Source organism: Xiphias gladius, chromosome 3 (assembly GCF_016859285.1).
Source record: "Xiphias gladius isolate SHS-SW01 ecotype Sanya breed wild chromosome 3, ASM1685928v1, whole genome shotgun sequence".
NCBI classification, from domain to species: Eukaryota; Metazoa; Chordata; class Actinopteri; order Istiophoriformes; family Xiphiidae; genus Xiphias; species Xiphias gladius.
The window spans coordinates 8,551,862-8,576,063 of record NC_053402.1 but is presented as its reverse complement, the minus strand read 5'-3'; the positions used below and the strand labels follow the sequence as shown (position 1 = coordinate 8,576,063).

At 41.7% G+C, this 24,202-nt stretch overlaps 1 protein-coding gene across 1 annotated transcript; it reads right to left on the bottom strand.

The window, feature by feature from the left end:
* Positions 1 to 5,273: 5,273 nt before the first annotated feature.
* fscn1a (fascin actin-bundling protein 1a) lies at positions 5,274 to 24,065 on the bottom strand. Its single transcript, XM_040122591.1, has 5 exons — positions 23,204 to 24,065; positions 9,992 to 10,148; positions 8,404 to 8,525; positions 7,004 to 7,171; positions 5,274 to 6,583 (listed from the first exon to the last, which is right to left on the bottom strand). The coding sequence occupies exons 1-5, from the start codon at positions 24,042 to 24,044 to the stop codon at positions 6,375 to 6,377; spliced, it is 1,497 nt and encodes a 498-aa protein (XP_039978525.1). The 5' UTR covers positions 24,045 to 24,065; the 3' UTR covers positions 5,274 to 6,374.
* Positions 24,066 to 24,202: the final 137 nt, after the last annotated feature.

Sequence of the window (24,202 nt, the reverse complement as noted above, 5' to 3'; positions counted from 1 at the left end):
CACATGATAAGTATATTGATTTGCCAAGAACATAATTATCAGGATTATCCAAAAACAGACATTCCTGTCTAGTTATTTTATTCATTAAGTCATTATTTACTATTATTCTTTTTTTAATCAATGTTATATCATCCTGTCTTTTATGCAATAAGTAAAGCCACACTTTGTGTTTGAAATGTGTCATATAAATATGCTGGCCTAACATTATCTGCCTTTAGATATAAATGTTGTAAATCAGCACCTCAGTCAGCACAACAGCATGAATGTTCCCCATTCAAACCACTGAAAACAAAGTGTGAATAGCCGGTGTGGACCTGATGCTCTGAATGGGTTTTGATTAGACACGATTTTGAACTGCAGTTCTGTCTGTATCCCTGAATATATGAACTACACATGACCTGCGTATCTCCTGAGACACCTGAGATGGATCAATTACCATCTCTGCTGCAGCTTCCTGTTAGTCTGGATTCATGTTCCTGTGAGAGTGAGTGTGACTGTACAATAAGGTCTATATTCTTTGCATTATTTGGCATGACCGAGACAACCTTCACACTCCAAGAGTCAAACATTGTGTGTGCGTGTGTGGGTGTGTGTGTGTGTGTGTGGGTGTGTGGGTGTGTGTGTGTGTGTGTGTACATGCATATTAAAGCCCTCTGCTGCCACGTCCACACGGAACAGCGTTTTCTCTCCAGACAGTTTGTGCTGCTCCACCTCCACTGGCATTGTTTGTGCTTGTTATTGTTTGTATGTATCCTTAATGAGTGTGTCTATTTTTAATGACCATGTGCTTTTCCAGTTGTGCAGCTGAGTGCTGCTTCAGAACAGCTGCTTATACAGTGTTTGAAAGATGTTTCATACCTGCCTAACTGACTTTGGTGATCCCCCTGACTTTTCCTCTAGCTCCACCATGAGGTTGACATTTGTGGTTTTGAGTGAAATTTCTCAGCAACTTTTGGATGGATAGCCATTAAATTTGTTACATAGATTATTGCCCCCCTGTGCAGCCACTTGGATGATCCCTTAATGTTTCTCTAGCACCATCATCAGGTCAAAATTTCAATTTGTCCAGTATTTTGTTTTATGATTAAATACTTACAAAAACAATGACACTCCATCCCATCAGCCTTAGCTCTACTTTGTGTTGTGTTAATTAGCCAATGTTAGTATGCTAACACTTGAAACTAAGATGGTGAACATGGTAAACATTAAACCTGCTAAACGTAAGCATGTTAGCATTCTCATTACAAGCATTTTAGCATTCTGATGTTAGCATTTAGCTCAATTATAGCTTCACAGAGCTGCTAGCATGGCTGTATACGCTTAAGTCTTGTTCCATCTTTAACGGAAATTGCTTTCTACAATTTGTTATGTAAATCATTTCTTTAGACACAGACATATCAATACACTGCTTTTAACATCCATTGTAGATGTAAAAGTTTGCTAGAAGTGCCCTGTCTGTCTCTGATGGCTGATCTGTCATAGGGAGTCAACAGCTATTCATCCTGCACAGACCCATGTTGCTCCTTCACATCCCCTGAACAGATTACTGACTGACCCAGTGACCCGCTGACTGAATGCTGGGCCATGAGAGCGATGGAAAAACACGGGTGGATGTAGATTTGATTAGAGCGAGGAGCGCCAGTACAAAGGCAGTGGAATGAAAGATGGAAGAGACGGTAAACGCAGGCACGCACGCACACACACAGACATCTGCTGCAGTCGAGTAGATGGGAGGAATATAAGAGGAGGAAAGCTTCGGAGCAGAGTTTTGCCCTCTGCTGTTTCCTCAATGATGAGCTCTTTCCTGATCAAAGGCAGACATCCCCTTCCTCCTCCTCCTCCTGCTCCTGCTGCTCCCCAAAGACTCCTCATCCTTACCCCCTTAAGATGAGTTTCCCCCACCCCCTCAAACCACACACACAAGCCTGACTAGGCCTCAGTCAGCCTGCGTTTCGGATGTAATGAAGGTTTTTGACATTTCTGGCCCTTACGACGCCACAGACTCGCCTGCCTCTTTGATTCAGACCTCTCAGCTTCTAGCAGCTGGTGTTTCCATAGTAACAAGGCAATCGGTTGGGGTGCAAGGGGACTCAGATGTGGGTAGAAATGGCAGCCATTTCGCACACAGTGTCTCCTCCCTCCCTTAACCCTCCCACCAACAATCTATCCCTCCCTCCCTCGCTTAACTCATTCATTTTTTCAGAGAGAGAGAGAGAGAGAGAGAGAGAGGGGCCAACCAACCAACTCTGCCTGCAGCCTGACACTTTACCCATAAACCACTGCACCCATTTCTGGGATCTGGGTCATATTTTGAGTGACTCATCTTTTCAGCAAAATCATTCAGAGAGGGAGGAGGAAAAGGCAAGGGAGGGAGAAGAGGACTGGGAAAGGAAGAGGTGGAAAATGTGAAAAGTGTATGAGGGATTGATGGGAGGAGGTGGTTAAACCTGGGAGACAGGGGTTAGCTGGTAGGGGGAGATGAAGTAGCAGAGGGGAGGAGATTAGATGGAGGGATGGTGTGTGTTTGTTTTGCCATGTTGGGTGTTCCTCTGGGATTTACAAGCCTGACGGGGGGGAAATGGATTAGAGAACTGCTCTGGAGGCTCCGTCATTACATTACCACCCTGGATGGTCTTCGTGTGTGTGTGTGTGTGTGTGTGTGTGTGTGTGTGTGAGAATCTTCGGAGGGGGTTGCCCTTTTTCTGCACTAAAATAATTGTTTCAACACAAAGGCTCTATTCATGAGACCAGAAAAAGTGTGTGTGTTTCCATATATGTGTGTGTAAGTGGGACAGCACATGGTGCTACTGTGGTCAGAAACTGGCAGGAGACAAAGTATGAAGCACTATGATTATGTGAGAAATGAGCAGGGCAGGAAGGCTATGATTTCCACAACTATGCAGGTTTAACTAGTGTTTTAAAGGTACAAAAAAAATGTTCAAAGGTATAAAACCATCATGCAAAAACAAACAAAATTGTGGAGAAATATGCTGAGGGTTTCAGGGACCAGAGATCCAAGTATTTGACATTTTGCTTTGTCTGCCAAGCCTTGCTTAAACTGCTTTATTTGAAATTCACCTGAAGATTTCTTTTGTCTCTTGAAGTACTTACAGTAAATGTTGAATTGAAGGAAAGTTTGCACAATGATGGCCAAAATATCTGTACTTTCCCAAATGAAAGTTCGCTAAACCCCTCCCCTGAACTGTCCAGTCTTAGCTTAGCCACCTTAACTAGCATTGTGTATGCAGCTGTAGTAACAGCGATACTCTGTATATAAGAGTTTGGATAGTGATGGTTTCTTTTCTTTAGACAAAAACTAAAAGAGTATAGAAGTATAAGCAAAGAGTTAAACAGTGAGCTGCAAAAGCAGCAGTCACCCAGCGTTACATCCAAGGCCAAGGAGCATTTCATACATTATTTTCTCGTGTAACATTAAAACATACTATTTGCAAATAGAAACAATAAAAGCATAAAGCTAACATCTGTCTTGCTTGTCCAAGTATGTATGCTAAGCAGCTAAACTGGGTTAACATCATACTAGAATGAAATAAGTCTGATTATAAATATTTACATAATAATTATACAAGAACAATGCTCTTTCATAATTTCCGTGTCTTCTACATGGGTCATCAACAGATGAAGATACTAACTTATTGCCTGGGACATGTTAGCTTTAGGCTTTTAGTACAATATAATACAACTGTATGTAGCCATTAAGTGCATATTTTTGAACAACTTTACAGAGCCCTCACTTTAAAATGGGGCAGTTGGAAACTAAAGTTAAAAAGGCAGCTGGAGACAGTGTTTCATCCAACTCATGCAGGTAACGTTATCTTAATTAGCTAGAGAGCTATAAATCTAGCGACAGTTATCATTTCACCGAGCTAATTTAACAATTGCTGGTTAGAAATGAGACACCTGCTCTTTGTCCATCTATGTCTGAAGTCAAGGACAAGTAGTTCTGAAATTTACCCAGAATTCTGTTGATAAATCTGCCAACGTTATTGTAAATGGTGTATAGGACATCCTAGAAAAGAAAGCTAGACAGGCCTAGCAACAGTATACAGAATTTTTTTTTTTTTTTTTAAACTTTTGTCATTTAGTTAGAGCAGTGCCAAAAAAAAAAAAAAAAAAAAAGTTAGGGGGAATACTGAAAATATCAGGGTTCAAGTGAAACTCACTAAGAGCAAAAGGAAACAATGACAGAGACTTGTAGTGTTCCAAACCCCAGTTTTATTGGTCGTTGGATTTCAGGTGAACCAATGGCACAAGAGATTAATCCACAATATTGAAAAAATTATACAAAATAATAATAATACAAAAGGAAGTTCCAGTTATACAAAGCAAAGATGTGGACTTTAATTTTTTTTTTTAAATCTTTTTTTCCTACTGCCCAAAAACAAGAGTAAGGCACAGTCATTACCACATGTTTACCCTTCCACATCCATTTGTCTAAGTCTTGGTCTTGGTTACCTTGGAGACGTTGGTTTCTCTGAGGATAACCATTCCTTTTATTAGCTTGAGATTCTCAGCCCTTCATGCAAAAACGGTCAGAACTTCAGAAAGAAAATGGGACAGGCTTGGTTTAGAGATGGCTACAATCATGTATCATTTCATTGATTAGTTTTCCATACTGATTTCCACATCAGAGGAATCCTTTATGACGATGATGGATGTAATAATTCAGGGCCATGTGCGAAGGTAATCTTTACTGTATTGTAAAAATCAGAAAAAAAAAACTGCTGCTTAATGTGTTATGGAGAAAGCAGGCCACTGAATGGTAGGGAATCTAAAGAGGGCAGGACCCATGGGTGCAGTGTGCTACACGACTGCATAAGACATTTCAGTTAAATAGATAACAAATTCAAAGTCTGCATCATGTTTTTTTCTAACTCATCCCTTCCCCACACACACACTGATGAGTCAGGAACATAAAACATCTTTTAAAAAAAAAAAAAAAAAAAAAATTTGGTCATATCTCACTGTGAAGGCTGGTCCAGACAGTGTGTGAGATGCTCGACAGGAAACGGGTAACATTTCTCAACATTATGATTTATTTAGTAGCACCGGGTTCCAGTTCTGTTTGTGTGTGAGAAGACAGTTTGTTAATCCAGTATCAAAGGTTTGGTCTAGACAAAGGCTGAGGTTTAAGTTTGGTTGAGGGACTCAAAAAGCAGCTTTCAAACTCCAGTTACTACGGCTACCTACTATACTCCTATCCATGATAATGTCTGTGCCTTGGACATAGAAAAAGAAATAAATCCAACTGTGTGTTGGCAAGTTTTTTTTTTTTTTCCTCAAAAAGACGTGAGTGCAGTAAACACAAGTGACCGCACCATTTTTATTTTTTAATCTTCTTTATACTGTTCTCAGGACAATAGGTTTAGTTTGTGGAGGGGGGGTAAAGTGTTGTAACTTCCTACATCCTGTTTGGTCCAGGAAATTGGATCGGACTCCCCGCCAACAAGAGAGAAAAAAGCTAGAGAACAACACAGGGAACTGGTTTACATTTCAATACTTTACAGTTGAGATGAAGAGAGGGAGGTTAAGCCCATCAGTTACATTATGTTCGATATCTTTATCATCATAAGATCCACTCCAGTTATATCACAGTCTTCACACAGAGCCAACAAGGCCTGCTCATGAAAACAAAACATACACGGCCTGGTCTGATAGAAGCAGAAAATCTGGTTCCACAAGACCCAACCTGCACTAAGAACACACCCACTTTCTCAATCTTTCATATCCAGCTAACAGGAAGCAGCTGAAGCAGATTTAATGCAGGAGTGCGTCTGTTTTGGGAGATTAGATCAGGTAGAAACGGCTCTACCAGATTAGGTCAGACACCATAAATACTGCCACCATGCGCTGCTCACACAGACAATAGAGACAGGTAGAAAGACGAGGGGGTTAACTCAGAGAGGAGGGGGCTCTATAAATGTGGCTCTGCTCTGCTCTGGGAGAGGGACGGCCCAATCATAAGGCGAGGAGGGAGTGAGTGACAGGTCGAGCAGCGAACCAGATTGGAGCAGAAAAAGTGCACAGCCCCACGGTAACTATGGCAATAGATAAAGGTCGGCACTGCAGAGCAGAGCTGGGAAAGGGAGAAAGGAAGGATAAAAGGAAGGAAAGGGAGGCAAGAATGAAAGACAAGTGTCTCCTTCCTTCTTATATCCTTCCTGTTCTCTCTGTGCAGTTTATCAACAAATAAAGTTATAAGTACAGGATATAATATAAGGAATGAAAGGGAAAGGGAGAGGGGGTGGTGGATAGGTAGATGTATGGACGGGTGGTGCTGCCATGCTGCGTCGCCACACTTCATTCATTCACATCAGCATCACCGCATCCCCGTTGCCATGGTTGCCCCGCTTTCCTCAGTACTCCCACAGCGTGGCGGTCTCCAGGTCGTCGGTATTGGCCTTCAGCACACCGGCGTGGTCGCCGCGGAGGTACTTGCCATCGGCGGCGTGGCGGACGGCCAGCTTGTTGTAGTCGCAGAACTCAAAGAGGAAGTCGACGGGTGTGTCACTGCTGCTCACCACCGACTGCTCGTTCCCGACCATCCAGTATTTACCCGTTGAGTCTGCAGGAGGAAGAGAGGAAATGGAAGAGGAGGAAAAGATGGATTAGAGAGAGAGTGAAATGAATGTGATGGAGGTATCGTGTATCGAAAATTTGGGGGGGAAGGGTGTGAAAATGATGGAGGCCACAAAAGGTTTAGCTTAAATTCGCTTTGTTCGAATTACATAATACAAAGGCAGTGAGATCATCCAAATGAAATACCCCTTTTTGGCACAAATGCCTCATGAATGAGTAAATCCATAACGAGAATCCCTTAAAGAATAAATTATTTAATCCTTTGTAAGCCTGTACGAGGTCCCTCCACATGCTCTGACAAGCAATAGCTATTTGCTGGCTGTGTATTGTTGCTGGGCATATGCAAGTTTACGTCAAACTATAGCCAGTGTGTCCTTCGGCACACTGAGCCTGGACATAAGCGGACCTTGCAGGCTGTAGGCTCCGTCTCTGAACTCCAGAGTGAAGTAGTCGTAGGAGGAGCGGTTGGAGTCCAGCGTCCCTGTAACCTTCCTGCAGCCGATAAAGCCGTGCTCCCCACGCAGCACGATGATCGGGCGATTAATCAGTTTCATGATAAACTCCTCGGTCTCACCTGAAGGCAGACAAAGGATATAACATGTTTACCGGAGCTTCAGTATGTAAGTAAGTTTCAGTAACTTCTATATCTAAAATGCCAAACTGCAGAGCAACTTGTGCACTTGGTTGCAGCTCAGTGCTTGATCTTAGAGTGCTGACTTTTCATGCATCTCATTAAAAAGTGTGTGCAAAGCAACTTGTGTCAGCACTGTGGCTGCCAACAGCCCCTCATCAGAAACTGCAGCACAAAGTGAAAGTTTCAGCTTTGATTCACTAATGCCAACACCCACACACCCAATGCTTGCTTTAACTGGAGCATCTTCTGATCTGCTTGCTGACTTGATGGCTCTGTCTTGCAGAAATAAATGCATTTGCTCTAATGGCAAAATGTGTGTGCATAGTCTTCATTTCGCCTCTCTTACTATTCACAGTGTAATAATCTGAGTAAGATGGCGTTACTAAAAGGAACTGTTTGACATTTTGGGAAATATGTTTATTTACTTTCTTGCTAAGAGTCAGATGAGAAGATTGATACCACTCATGTCTGTACAGTAAATATAAGGCTACAACAAGCAGCCAGTTAGCTTAGCTTAGCATAAAGACTTTAAACAGGTGGCCTTGCTCTACCCGAAATCCACCTACCAGCACCTCTGAAGTTCACTGATTAAACAAACAAGATATAATGTGTTAATCTGTACAAAAACCAAAGTGTATAAATTACAATTTTACGATTCTTATTTGACTATTTCTTGGCCAGGAGCAGTAACTCCCTGGAGTTGGTTGCCTGGCAACTGCTCAAAAGTTGCCAGGCCCTAAATGTTAAACTGTTGTATTAGTTATGATGTGTTGGGCAAAATTTCATGGGCTGAACTTAATGCTTTAATTTTTTTGCACACTATTAGTAAAAACCAGTCAATAAAAGTCATTAACTCTGCATACTCAAGTTTTCTCATTATGATTCAAATCACCATGATTAGATTAAATAGAAACACAGCAGGAAAATGCTAAAAGAAGAAACAAAAAGACTGCAACAAAGCTAAAACCCAAGAAGTAAATTTATACGTTCGGCTGTTACGAAACAGACACTCAGAAGTGCTGATCCCTTCAAAGCCCTGAAACAACTGAAACAGTCGGTGATGATTTAATTACTCTTACTGTACTGAAACCCCCCCCCCCGTCACTGTTGAAAAGTGAATCACTTAGCTAAGTGTCACTGTCTGAACAGCTGGATCAACAAATCACACCGACCTGCAGAGTCAATCGTGGCTGCTAGCTGGCCGTTTTTCTTGGCGGCAACATATTTCCCATTGGCGGCCCGGAGAGTCAGCCTCTTCCCACGCCACTCAATGTCAAAGTAGCAATTAGCTGACCTACAGAGAGAGAAAGTAAAGGCGTGAGAGGTAAGGGGGATAATTAAATTTACATGGCAGTTAGATATCCAGTCGCACCCTTGCACATGTCAGGTATAAACATATATTCACATTTAGATCTCCTGTTGCTCAGAAGACTACACCCAGCTGTTTTATCAAGAGCACAAGTAATCGTTAGGTAACTGGATAGGCAGGCTCAGTGTTGAGGGATACACTTATAGTCTTTGGTTAAATTGAACCAAGTAGCTTTTTAATTCCTTTCACTTGGCAGAGGAGTCAGGTTTTATTTTCTAGCCTAGCTTTAACATTCCTGGTTCAAACCTCTGCCTTGCTACTTTTTATTAGCGAAGCTCTAAAACGTTCTCCAAAATGTTCTCCCAAAACCACAAGAGGACTTGGTGACAGAAAAAAAAAAAATTTGTGGTCTAATCTGCGAGGAGTGCACCGAGTCAAAGCTCAAGAATGTGATGAAGGAATTTAGTGAACTTCCTGCAGAGCACTCTGCAATGCGACCCCTCGGTGTTGACGACTGTCTTTGCTTTGTTTTAACTTAAAAAAAATGGAGGGGTTTCAGCCTCTGAGTTTACTCAGGACACATGCTTCACTGACCAATCTGATACTGGATCAGATTATTGTTGTGCTCTGTATTCCTCCTGTATATATAAATCTGCTTCATGCCTTTACATCTGAAGCTTCTTTCGAGCACCACCCTCATTTTATTAAAAACATGGAGATTTTCAAAATAAAGGTAATTTTTAAACACGAATAAATGAACCAGTTACTATTCTTATGACTCAAGGATGACAAGAGCTGTCGATGAACGCAGCTTCAGCTTCCATTCCTGCATCTGTCTGGGGCCTAACAGGGAAATCATCCAGGAGCAAAGGGTCAAAGGTTAACAGCCAGCACTCTGGCTGGACAGAAACACTTCTCAAAGGAAAATGACTCCTTACAGGTTGAGGTTTCACACAAACACACTTAATCTCCCACAACATTCAACTGCCTGAACATGAAATCAGTCACACTTCACCTCCCACACACACACACACACACACACACACCTCATCCACCCCCAACCCCCACTACCCACACACCTCATCCACCCCCAACCCCCACTACCCACACACACACACACACACACACACACACACACACCTCATCCACCCCCAACCCCCACTACCCACACACACACACACAAAACTCCTAAATCATGTCACAGCTCAAATTACAGGACTACAGACTAAGAACTGTGAAAGACAAGTATCAGGTTTTCTGTGAGAAGCACGCGTGACGGCGCGCGCACACACACACACACACACACACACACACACACACACACACACACACACACACACAGGCTCTGAAGGGGTGACTGAACAGACAAGATTGGAGCAGGTGTGGTTCTGAATTTTTAAGTCAAAGACGTGTATCTTACTGAGGAGAGACATAATGTGTGTAATTCTTACTTGGTGGAGGCAGTGCACTGCAGGCCGCCATTAGCAGTGAGGGTCCAGTATTTCCCAGCAGCAGTCCGAAACGCACACTTCCTGTTTTCGCGGCAAATCTCCACCTGGAACACCTCCTGGTCACCTTCCTCATCCTGATTGGCTGACAGATCCATACCTGGGCACGGTCAGGCAGTTGGAGAGGAGAGATTAGTTATAATGCAGACTGCTGGGTTAGTCATGAGTCATACACACATATGAAGCCTGCATGATGACCATGAACAACCAACAGTCCAGATGCAGGCAGACACACACACACACACACAGAGTGAATTATAAACTGCTTGTAACACACACATACACACACACACACACACACTCACATCCTCTGGTCAGGATCAGACGCACTAAATGAGCAACATTAAACAGCTTGGGTTAGGGAAGGCTTCCACACAGCAGCGCACACACACACACATCTATCGGAGTCCAGACAGACCCTTCTATAGTTCAAAGAATTAGTCATCATGGTGTATGGTCACAAAACACTGAAAAAAAGAGCACAGAGCCACAAGAATCACTGGCATTGACTATGACTATAGACAGCAGCAGCTAGAGCTGAAACAGTTCAAAAAATGTATTGATTATTAAAATTAATCAACAATTTTGATTGTCAGTTTATCAAGAAACAAGACTAATATGGGGTTAAATTTATTTGTTAATAAAAGACGCAAAGAAATGTGGCCTGTAGAATATTTGTTCATTTACCGTAATGACAAAAGTCAGAGAAATTGAGAAACGCAAAGGAAAAACTGACTCACAAAATAAAAGTGAGAAACGGCAACCAACAGAATGTATTGCCTGTAGGGCAATACAATACATGTGATTTCAGTTTGTAGCACTTTGTCATATTTTTGAATGGTAGTAATTTCGTTTTAATGGTTTGTGTTCCCACATTTCTTTGCCTTTTTATTAACCATAAAATTATGGACCAAGTCTAAAGCCATGCTAGCAGCTCTTTGGAGGCTGTACATAGGCAAAGTGGTCCTTTGCTAAATTAGCTAAATGCTAATTTCAGCATGCTAACATTCTCACAGTGACAATCCTTATGTTTAGCAAGTATAATATTTACCATGGACACCTTCTTAGTTAGCCTGTTAGCATGCCAACATTTGCTAATTAGTACTAAACACAATGTATCGCTGATGGGAATGTCATTAGTTTTGCAGGTATTTGGTCATAAACCAAGGTATCTGACAAATTAATAATTTGAAATTTTGACAATGGTGCAAAATGAAAAGTTAAGACATCACCAAAACTAGTAGCATTCATCCTCTGGACAGCATGAATGTGTGTGAAATTTCATGGAAATTCATCCAATAGTTGTTGAGATGTTGCAGTCTGGACATAAATGTGAAAATGTCAAACATTGTCTGGTTCCAGCATTTCATGAGGATTTGCTTCTTTTCTCTTTCATATCACTGTAAATTGGACTGTTGGTGAACAAAATAAGCAACCTTTCTTTTAATAATTTTCTGATTTTAACGTTTAGTTAATTGAAAAAAATAACAGATTTATTAATAATGGAAATGATTTCTGGTTTTTCAATACACCCCACTGTGTGTGTATAGAACACCAGACCTCATTAAAAATCACATCAACCCCACTTAGAGCAACAGAGAGGTAAACGAACATGAGTCAACTATAGGATGAACACATACACAACCCTCCAACGTACCCCCCCACACACACACACACACACACAACAATGCAAGCTATTGTATGTCCTGAAGTCATGGACCTTCAGCCGGAGGGCTGGACAGAGAGACAGAAACCGTCTGTTGGAGCACTGTATAAATGTGTGCAGAGCGAGAAAGAGAACCAGACAGAGAGAGAAAGAAAGATGCGTCTGAGAAAACAAACCAACACACTCATGTGCTCCCTATCCCGTCCCCCTTTCCATGTGTGACACCATCCCTCCTCCTCCATCTCACTTTTTCCATCTTTCTTGTTCTCTTACAGCCTCTCAACTGGCTCCACTGGTCACGCTGAACACATTAAAGGGAAATGTGCCCTATATAAAAGTTGTTAATAATAAAAAAAACAATATCATCGTGTTTTTTCAGAATTGGAAGTGGGTCTTCTGGTCATGCTATTTATCAGCTGAATTCAAATATTGATCAACAATGACATTTAGTGAGGAACAGAACAAAAATTATTAGGGTGGAAGAGGGTTGTGTATTTTTTTTATTTTTGCTGAAGGGGGGGGTACGTTTTTGGGGATAGTAGGGTAAGGTCTTTTGTTTTTTCACCCCAGGTTTATTCAGTTATTTCAGCCTTTCTTGCGAGATTTATTGTAAAAAAAAATAAAATAAAGGGCTTAATAGTTCTAAAAGATGACTTTACTGTGGGCAATGGGTCATGAAACTAAATTTTGCCATATGCAGAGGACAGCAATCCTCCCCCTGATATTTAGTCATAATAAAATGGTATCTTGTAGGACCAATGTGTCAGTTTTGAGTCCTCATGGATATATCCGGTGAACATATTCCCACCTTCACAAAAAGGAAAAAAAACATAACTTTAGCCTGTAAATTCAATTGCAGCATTACAAATTGGTCCCAATTCGCTTATTATTCTGTGGCAACAACAACAGTTTTCTTTCCAGCTCTTTATTTAAAAAAAACAGATTGAAGACTAGCACAAAAAAAGTTCTCTTATATTTACTATAAATGGGACAGTTGCTAATTCAATTTTTAAAGTACATTTAGTGGCTATGTAAAAATTAAGATAGTGGTTTAAATTGAGGTACACCATCTTAAATTTTTTTTTGCCTTGCCTCTTTTAGTTAAAGGAGTACTCGGATAATTTTGACATGTTGGATGATACAGTTTTTTCTAAGTCAAAGGGAGGGTCTAAAGGAAGTTCTTATGTTTAAACATGTTTAAAAAGTCAAACATAAGGTTCAGCCCCGTTCCCTAATCGAATAATTTTCATTCAGTCCTTAACAGTACACTTGGTGACTGCTCTTCCCTTCACACAAAGTGTCTCTTACAAGCTGCACACCGCTTGTCCCCAACTGAAGCCAAAGATGTGTTTTATATTAAATGCAACAAAGATCCTAGACAAGCCTGTGTTACCAAAGCAAGCATTACATAAGGTGTTAGCCGCTCAAGAATTACTGCTCACATTTTGTGTCTGGGGGAAATGAGAAATTACACATTACTCTTCTCCTGTCAAGTGCCCTTCAAAGTCAATGTAGGAACTCTGGCCTTTGCGGACAGATTGAGTGTCTGCAGAAATATGTGGGGAAACACATGATAGCACACACACAGATGACTGAGAAGGAAAATATAACAGACCATAATGGGAACCACATGGGGGTAGTGGTGGTGGGGGGGTAAAGAATCTGAAATGTAGGTTTAGTTGCAACTGACAAAGAGGGTTTGAAGGAACATTAGAGGAGGACAAGAGGAGAAAAATTAGGAAAAAAAGAGGGTTAGACCCTGCTTGCCTGCACCATCACTCACATCACTGAACTGTCCTCTAATCCTCACTGCTTCCTGCTCAGCCAACACAGACGCTCAGTACAGTAGCACAGGAAAGCCCATTTATTACTGTCGCAGTGCAGAGGGAGAGTAAACCATTTGCTGGATGCCTCTTCCCATGAGGAACTTAGAGGGATTACTGACTCACATAAAACATGAATGAGCTCATTCAAAAATGATACATAAAAAGTCTGAGGGAAGATAATCTGTGATGTTGAATTCCTTATTCAATACCTGAAAGATATGAAGGACCCAGTGCTACCAGTTTATTAATCAAGGACTTGGACATATAATCATCAATAATATGAATCAAAGCACGAACTTAGTATTACTCTAATTTTAAAAAGTTACACATAAAAAAATAAAAAAAAAACACTGATTTTGTTTTTATATTCAAAGTTCAAGTGCAGTAGTCCATTCAAAAAATGGCCAATTGTTCAAAAATGACCTACCACGGGTAACAAGAAATCCTAAATCTGCAATAGCCAACTTAACAGAGGTTAATGGCATATTTAATGAATGACATGATTTGGTTCTCCTTGTTTTATTAAAGGATTATTTTGACAGTTTGGGAAAAGGGCTGATTCACGTTCTTGCCAAGAGTTAAATGAGAAGACTGATACCACTCTCATGTCTGTATGGTAAATATGAAGCTACAGCCAGTCGCCAGTTAGCTTATCTTAGCACAAAAGACTGAAAACAGGGAGAAACTGCTAGCTGGCTCTGTCCAAAAGGTAAAATTCGCCTATCAAAACCTCTAAAGCTCACTAGATAAAACATCTCTTGTTTAATCCGTACAAAAAAAAAAAAAAAAAAAACTGTTTTATGGGGGTCATATGCCAAACTATTTCTTGTCCAGGACCAGTTGCCTGGCAATCCCCCATAAAACAGAAATTGTTATTTTCACAATTGCAAGATTTTGTCACCTTTTGACACAGCCAAGTCAGCATTGTTCCCCTTTTATTATGCTAAGCTAAGCTAATGGGCTGCCAGCTGTAGCTTCATACTGAACAGACAGTTATAAGAGCAGTATCAATCTTCACATTAAGTCTTGGCAAGATAGGGAATAAGCATATTTCCAAAAATATTCCTTTTTAAAAAAATCTGTTCGTCTTTTTAGGAAATAGTCGATTTAAAAATGTGTGTATGTGTGTCTGAGACACTCTGCCCTGACAGAGCTACTAGCTCATTATTTTAACAAATCGATGCTGAGCGCCAACAGTTGTAGTTCTCAATAATAAATTTGAATTAAACACTCAATATTTCTGGAAAGAATCTGTCAAATTTAAAAGATACCAAATATGAAAAGAGAGCATTACCCACTGTGAAGTTCAGTCTAAAAAATAAAGTAATTTTTTTTTACTTTTTTCTACGTTTAGACTTATTGTAAAATCTAAAATCTCAAAAAAAAAAAAAAAAAAAAAAATGTCCAAAGCCTGGCTCTGGTTAAAGACTGTCGTCATGCTGGTACTGCTGGAGACGAGGAGTAAAACCAACGTGAATTTCACTAAATAAAAATACATCAGGAAACTCACAAAATGCACACTTTACATGCTGTACTGCGAACTGCACAGCATTATTCTCTCCACCACTGAGCTGGTTTGATTAAATTCCCCAGAAATCATTTGATTAAAATTTATGTAGGTGTTGTCAAAGGGGTTTTCATTCTTGTGAATAACATTTACAAACCTGAATATTTTGAAGGAAACAGGACAATGTTTGGTTAGTGGGTCTACTGTGTTAGGAGGAAGTTTTCTGCTCTTTTCACTATAGTCACAGGTTTAGTGTCTCATCTTTCCACACATACACACACCTTGAAACTGGTCACAAGTTATCACAAGGAAAGAACAACATTGGTGGGTACACAGACAAAATGAAAATACAAGACTGACAGAGACAAAACACTTGCCCTGAGGCCTGTGGCTCAGAGAGGCCAAGGCTGCCCGTCAGGGCTGTTCTGAATTTGTGTGTGTGAATTTATTATATACCCAGATCCATCTATTCTGATCAGTTTGTGAAGCTCACAAGGTTAATGGAGGAGGAGGAAAGAGGGTCTGTGCACTCCGTGTCCCCCCTCAGCTCACCATACCAAAAGAAGTGACCACACATGCAGAATCCTCCCAAACCACACCAAATGCAAAGCCCAACAAACACACACTCATGCTCTTGAAAACAACCCCTTTATCTTTCTGTCCACCCCGCCCACAACATTCAGCCTGATGACGGCAGGCATAGATTGCTGGCCTCGGTTACTGTGAGCCAGCACTAGAGGCCTGCTGTGAACGCACGCAATTGTATCAAGTCCAATTGTGTGTGTGTTTGTGCGTCTCCTATTGTTTACAAGGCCTGACTGAGGAGGCAACCAGCTGGGGCAAAAACAGGGAGCCAGCTCATCAGCCTTTGTTCTGATCCAAACACACAGACACACACGCAGTACGACGGGCCAGCCAGCCTACTGTGCTGAATGACACAGCGCTGCTCATACAGTATGCACAAAATTGGAGAACACACACAAACCACATTAATGCTCCCTCTTCCTCTAACAAATGCAGAAAAACCTTCCAAAAATGAGGTCAGACACGGCACTGTGCCCGGGGATGTCCAAAATCCTTTGGTACATTGATTTAAAGCCAATTCTGTGTTCATTGTGTTGCAAAAATCAAGTGAAGTACAATTGAACGATGAGTTAGAGGACATTAACTTGGAGACACACCCAGAGCACAGCTGAATGACACACTGGAGACCAGCTGAAGCCTAACCTATAATAAAGTAGACGACATTAAGGAGAGGCTCTCTGGTGCTCTGCAGCCGATGTGAGGCAGCTCCCCTGGCATGCTACCAACACACACATATAAAGACACACAAACATACTGAGGGTCTATAAACACATTAAAACATCAGCATGCGCACACTGTCACAACCAGTGAACACTACCAAGGATGCATAAAGTGATAGAAATAAAAAAGAAGGGAAGCTATCGAGTGAGTGGGCTGTGCAGTTGGAAAATCATCACCCCTCACCCTGCAGGTAGTAAACATACACCAGGCAAGGCCGGAGTCATGTCTCATGTCTCATTTCCTGCCAGTGGGGGGCGAAGGATACAGAAAGGGTGTCAGGGCTGAATCATAGCCAGGCACAACATGGAGCCACATCACCCTCTGTCTCCTTTTGCATGATTTAAAGCCAGATTTTAACTCTGATTTAATGTGATGACTGATTTTCAACATTTTTTGAGAGCTCCGACCGGAGTCAGCAAAAATCAGGCTAACCAAAATCATAGAGCTTTTACAATTTGAGATGGTCACCTAATGTAATCTGAACACAGAGTGGCTTTTTAACAGCTGTGACCTACCAAAGTCAGCTGTTAAATGATTAGTTTTAAGTTGAAAATACGCTTATTTGTTTTCTTGCTGATAGGTAGATGACAAGATCAAGTCCACTTTCACATCTGTATGCTAAATGTGAAGCCGGTTAGCGTAGCTCAGCATAAGGACTCAAAACAGGGGGAAACTGCTAGCCTGGTTTTGTTCAAAAGTAACAAAAACCAGCACCTCTACAGCTCACTAACACTTTATAAATTGCTTGTCTTAATCCATACAAAAACCAAAGAGTAAAATCAATAACCTGTTTTTTACAGAAGGTTATGTGTGGGACTATTTCTTGGTCATGGGTGACTTCCTGGGCAACATAACCCCAGGAAGTCACTGTTTCTGGTCAAGAAATGGTCCAGCACATAACCCCACCTTAATCTGCAATTATTGTTGTTACACTTTAGTATTTTACAGTGGACAGAGTCAGGCTAGCTGTTTCCCTCTTTTTCCACTCTTTATGCTAAGCTAAACTTTCTGGTTACTGGCTGTAGCTTTATATTGAATGGACAGATATGAGAGTGGTACCAATCTTTTCATCCTACACTCAGTAACAAAGCAAATAAGCAAATATGTATTTCCCACATTATCAAATTGTTTCTTTAAATGTGTGATCTTGAGTCTTTTCAGAGGTGCTTGGCATTTTAAATTTCTTAATGTGGCTTTGGTTATGTTTCATAGGACTTGCAGGAGCTTCATACATTCATAGCAAGCTTTGTAAATCAGGAGGTTAGTCCCAGGATGCAGCCAGAAAACATTCAAGGGGCACTGCTTTACTGCCATATCATCAGATGCTCAAGAATTCAACTGTTAATCAGTTGAGAAACTATCTGACATAAAAACAGCCCAGTCCCAACAGGAATCACACTCCAGAAAATTAGGAACTGAAAAAAAAACAAAAAAAAACAATGAAACCCTGCAATATTCTCATTTCCACTTCAATAACCTCACCATTGGTATCCCCAGTGGCCTGGACGACCATCAGTTGCAAAGAGCAGTCAGTACTCAATGGTCACACCAGTAGCAAACAGGATGTCATGGGTTCTCATCCATTTAAATAAAGAGAAACCAGCGTTCAGTCTTCACTCAAACCTGCACCACAGTTTAGGGGCGAAACAGGGCACTTAAAGGGTCATTGAGCTCCAGGCTAACCGACTGATAATTGTGTCTCAGTCCATATCAGGGTTGTTAAACAGTCTCTCAGGGAATTTGTGACCAGGGATGAGGAGTGTAGATGATATGAGCAGGAAACAAGCAACAGCAGAGGGTTGAAATTAATGGCAGCTATGAATGCTGCGAGCACAAATTAGAGGACAGTAGAAACAGAGGGACTGCTGTAATGTGCATCTAATATTTTTCAAACGGGAAATGAGTCAGTGATTTCTTTGGAAGAACAAAGAAATAAATGATACTGAGAAATTAAAAGGTTTCTGGAAGCATCGAAGTTAAAGTTCAAAAATTAATTCATTATTTCTTTGCAGCAGCTTGGATTCACAACAACACACACATAACTCATAATAAACTGCGATGAGCTTAGAATATTAGAGTCACTGTTATGTTAAATCATTAATATTTACGCTAATTTAGGTCAGTCCATAAACAGGTTTATACATGAGGTAGGTTCATATAGTCAATTAGAGTGACTTAAAGGAAAATTCTACTGCATTTTTACAACATGGGTCTTGTTTTTTTGTAGTTTTGGCCATCATTCATAGGGTGATATTTTATTAACCAGCTCCATTGTTGAGGTGTGGGGATGCATAAAACCACAACAGCAAACACCTCATGTGATCAGAGAGGTTTTAAACCTCAAAGAGTGTTAGTATAATTAAACTGACCTGCAAAACCTCATTTTGCAGTATTGAACTGCATGGTAAAGCTGTTTTGTGTCTCCAAAAAAAAAAGAAAAATGTTTAGAGGAATGACACTAAAACTACAGAAACTATAAGGGCACTAAGTGGAGCGTAGAACTCTGCCAAGGCTGATGTCAAACCAGACTTCAGACAAAAAAATTCAAATTCTTAGAAAAAGATACAGATCTGCCCCAAATGTAATTCTTCTTACATTTGGGGCATGTAGTTCTTCCCTGGCCCATGCCCCATCCCTCTAGCAAGTTCAGTGGTTTTTGAATAATCCTGCTGACAAATAAATAGACAAGGGAGAAAACATAACCTCCTTAGCAGATGTAATTAAGAATGAGGCAACATAAACCGTTACATTTTTGAAGCAAGCGTTATGTGTAAACATAATTGGGGATATGTATCTCTAAACAGAATAAACTCCTCCTGAAGTGGGTCTTGGCAGTCCCAACAAACTCAACATATCATGGCTCCATTTAATGAAGGATGTCTAAACTGGATTTACTGCATCTAAGAACACAAACTTCATCAACAACAATTAAATGAGTCACAAAATCAACGGTTTTGATTGGACATAGCAGCTGTTGGACTGACCCACTTGAGCTTGCTCACGTCAAAAACCTTTAGGCTGCTAATGGAAGCCAGCCGACTTCAACCACCATCTTGGCTCATGTCTGCCAGAGAGGGGCTATGTGCAGCTGACGGTTTAAAAAAAAAAAAAAAAAAAAAACATCTGGAGCCAGTTTAATTCCACTCAACATTTAATCCACATCACAATGATCCGGTTGTTGGCGGGTTGAACGTGGTCATCCTCTAAAGATACAGACCTCCTGCTCATTATGGACAGATTGGAGCCGCAGGATGGCAGACAGAGCAGGGAGGACATGGGTTCAATCACCAATGAGAGTACCCAACCTGCACAAGTGTCCTTGATCAAGGCAATGGACTAGTAACTAACTTTTGAATAGGGATGCACCGATACAACTTTCTTACGCAAAACCAAGTAATGATATCCTCTGATATCAAGCACCAATCTGATTCCAATATTCTCTTTTTTTCCCAAATTTAAAGTCTACAGTATAACTCAATGCCTGGAAATTGAGGTCATTTTTGCTTAAGGTAACAAGATGCCAGGGATTGCTGTGGCACTAAAAACTGAGTCAGCAACCCATTGTCATTAAATGAATGCAAGCAATAGTGGAAACTGAATTTCATAATTACATTGACAAGGCAACACTATTTTTACCACTAGTAGTACTATAGAGCAATGATTTTACAAGAGGGTCCCCGTTTTGTTTGTATCATGCATGCACAAGAGCACTGGGGCAATACAACGCATGGTCCTGCTGCCTGCTTCACGCCGTTTCACAGATCTAAAGTTGGTTGCAGTAACGTGCCAAGAAGACAGTGATGTGCCAACAAAGGCTAGAACAAAAAGACCAGGAGCTAGCAAACATGAATGTAAACAATGCAAAATTTAAATGTATTTTTAAAAACCAAGTGGCTTTGCAAATTGTTCATAAGGAAACAAATGTGTTCCACATGTTTATGAGATGTCAAGGACAGACTGTATGTTTGGTGAGAAACACTGACGGTAAACATAACTTTTGTTTGCTTACAAGAAAACCCTGCAGTGCACCTTTAAGCTCAGACCAATGCATTTCTACCTCTGATCCCCATGTAGACGCTGCACACTAAATTATTCTTTCACTTGCATTGATAATGTATCAGGAGCTAAAACTGATGAATTGTAGCATTAGTTAATCAATTATTTTGACAAACAGACAAAAGTTAGCCAAACCAGCCAAAATTTCTTAACTCTTTTCAGCAATAAAATGCCATGATGTAAAATGAAGAACTTTCAGCTGTAGCCAGATATTGATCAGCATTGTTACTTATGTAAAAAGTTATTATATGCCAGTTAGTATTAAAGTTTTCCATTTAAGATGCTAAAACATAACCTATAAGACTTTTCTTATATATACACAGAAGTATACCCAAAATGTATTAATTTACACTATGTAAAGCATTGCATGGTGTAAGAATTTCATACTTGAGCTTGTGTGATCAGGATGTTGCTTTGACATTTCACTGAACTACACCCTCTGTAATTGAAAGGCGTAATCTGATTTAGCAAAATGCTTGACAGGCAGCAATACATTGTTCCTTGGGGATAATTAAAGTGCAATTCATTCTGTCATTACAGAAGATGTCATCATCTAATTTCAATGGATTTGTTTAAACTTGCCAGGTTTTTAAATACGGTTTCCATCTCGTGAACCTTTTTATTCAACATCCACCTTTAAAACTAGCCTCCATTTTGTATCCAAGACTGAGCACCACTTTGGAAGAAAAAGGAATTACTCCCAACAGTGAAAAAGTGGATATGACAAGGAAGCCACTATGACAAGTAAACAAAACACGAAGAGAGAACAAGCAGGCTCAGTGTGTTAGAGAGACAGGAGAGGAAAATAAAAGAATACACAGATCATACTCTCTGAAAAGAGGAAGCAAAACCACTAAACCGCACAGTATTCTCAACAGTTTGTTCCTCATGACCAGAAACTACAGATTTAACGAGCATCGATTAGTATATTCCTTTCATTCATTACAGACAGTGCTACAGTCTCTCAGCATTCTCAGGCGTTTCCGTCGTCTCTACCCAAATCACATTGATGATTTTTTTGTGCTGAGTCAAAGGGGCTCTTAAGAGCATGATTCACATGCTCACTCAGACCTCAAATTTCAATTAAATTCATAATCTTTCTTGATGAAACTCAGGTACCGATCAACTGTTCAGCATGAGGGATGTCACTGATAATCACCCCAGACACACAACAGCCAGGCCTGAAGGCTGGAGTAGCAGGGAGGAGTGGGGGAGGGGTGAGAAGACAGAGGAGGACAAGTGAAGGGAGGATGGGAGAGAGGATGGCCTAAGGAAATGGTCAGAGATGTTGAAAAAGAAGGGAAAACAATTAGGGAAGAGGTGATAGTGAGGAAGAAGTGGAAAAAATTAATAAAGGGTGAGGATAAAAAGAAGGAAGGAAGGAAGAAGGCGGAGGTACCAAGCTTGTATCTCTGCCCACTCGTACAGCTGAAAATCAGACACACATGGACAGGATTAGCTCTCTCTCTCTCACTCACACACACACACACACACACACACACACACACACACACACACACACACACACACCTGATAAAAAGAATAAAAAAGTGATATTCAAGTCAGGAGTGTGCTCGCCTGGAGATGGTTAGGACTATTTATTGATACCAGCCAGGTGCATCAAGAAAAATCCTGTGTCCGTCAAATTCTGAAGAATCATGAATCTGTCTGAAGACTTCAGCTGCTTTCAGACCTACAAAAGGCTCTAATTTCAGCTTTGCTATCCAGGTCGATTACACAGCTGCAGGAAGAAAATATACACAGGAGGAGTTTGGTTTCAGGTTGCAATGCCATCAGGGCTGTGTGACTAAACTAAAGATGATTCAAGTTCTCTTCAATACACCATTAGTGTTAATGGTGATTGCTTATGTTCTGCATTTTAAATGATGTTCTGACCAACAGGAACACAGGTGGATGTTCTAAGTGAGCAGAAATGCTTTGATATAGATTGTAGGATATTAAAGTTGAAAATAAACTCGCCAGACTTGATGTAGCACAGCTGATTGTTAGCGATGGGACAAATAATGAATGCAGTGTTAAATCAGGATACATTTACATAGTATCTGTATTAGAATTTGACTATTTTGGAGACTTCGTATGTGTATCCTTCCTCTTTTTTAACCGTGGAGCTGTTCTGCTTTGTGCCAGTTCAGCCTCTTGCCAGTTTGTGGCTGTTTTACATTTGAATGATGGCACATGTGCACATGGAGCTGTGTGTGTTACCACGGCTGAGGACTCTGTATGCTTCTTTGTTGCCCTCTTTTCATGTCAGTTGTCTGTAAAATTCCCTGTAAAGCCATCAACTAACATGGCCAGTACTCAGTTATCAGCTCTTTGCTATTCTTTTTACATTTGTGTGTGTGTTTGGGGGGGGTTGGAAACCATAGATATTTACACATTTGATGGATTAAGCTTCAGTCTGTGATGATGTGCCTGTTTCCCCACATTTCAGCATATTAAAAGGTCTTCAGTGTTGAGTCTCAAGTCATTTTTTTAAAGATGTGGACTCAAGTCATTGTTTAGCATGTGCTAATACATGCAGGCCTGTTTTGTGTGTGAATATATAGGCCATCACTGTCCTATGTCCGTGTGCATGTGTGTGTGGGCTGCAGGGGGGGATGAAGTCTGACATTCCATCACTTTAACCCTTCCTCTGCCAAAGGGATGAGCTACCCAACACACACACACACACACACACACACACACACACACACACACACACACACACACACAAGCAGTCGCCCAGAGGTCCACCGGGCCAGCAGCGCACACACACACCGGGCCACCACACCCACCTTGCCGGGTAGAGACGTTCCTCTCGTTGGCAGCTGTGAGCACGACCTGCGGGTGGCTCTGCTCCAGCACGAACAGCTCGTCCTTGCCCACGCGCGCGCCCTTGCCGGACTTCATGGTGCCGGAGGGCCCGGAGGGCGCGAGGTACCTGCCGCTACAGTCTCTGAAGGCCACCTTACCGGAGCGGAACTCCAGCGTGTAGCCCGTGCTCTTGTCTGTGGTGGCGACCAGCGCGCCGTCGTTCCTCAGGAAGCGGTTGTCGGAGGTCTGCAGGTGGTAGCGCTGGTCGCGGAACACCAGAGTGATCATGGAGTCCACCCCCCACGGCACGTCCCGGTCGATGGCAATCTCGTCCACCTTGGCGCTCAGGTGCGCGTACCGCTTGCGCGTCATGCTGAAGATGTTCACCTGCGGGTGCATGGCGATGTGCACGCTCCATTTCTCCGCCACAGAGGCGGTCTGGGCGAAGCAGATGATTCGGTCCTCGGTGCCGCCCAGGTAGCGGCCGTGCGGCTCGGACTGCAGGGACCAGCGGCCGTCATCATGGGCGGTGATGATGAACCGGCACTCCGGCCCCGGGGTCTCGGTTTCTCCGGTAACGTTCCCGTCCTTATCGGCGGCGATGTACCGGCCCAGATGTGACTTGAGGAGGAACACATTCCCGCTGGAGTCGTCGCCGCTCTGCTCCAGAGTCCAGATCTGCTTCTTCTTCATACTCGTGGCGGATGCGTTGATTTTGAAGCCGAAGGTCTCCGCCGTTAGGTATTTGTTCCCGCAGTTGATCAGACCGAACTGGATCTGCAGCATGTCGCTGGTTCCGTTAGTCGCGCCGTTAGTTGTCATTGTCGGTTCTGTGAGCTTGAGCCTCGGACCGGACCGGTTCTGTCTGAGAGGGACGTTGGGGGGGGGCGGTTCTGCAAGTGATTGAGCTCGCGGCTGAAAGGGTGGGATGCTGTCCTGCCTCGCGTGCTTCTCTTTGTTTGGGGAGAGTGTGTGTGTGT

Bases quoted from the DNA above. Each gene is read 5' to 3' on its own strand.
- fscn1a (XM_040122591.1), bottom strand. From the start codon at position 24,044: ATGACAACTAACGGCGCGACTAACGGAACCAGCGACATGCTGCAGATC. The intron at 8,526-9,991 runs GTAAGAATTACA...CTCTCTCTGTAG, and splicing joins CAGTGCACTGCCTCCACCAA to GTCAGCTAATTGCTACTTTG. The intron at 6,584-7,003 runs GTCCGCTTATGT...TTCCTCCTGCAG, and splicing joins CGGAGCCTACAGCCTGCAAG to ACTCAACGGGTAAATACTGG.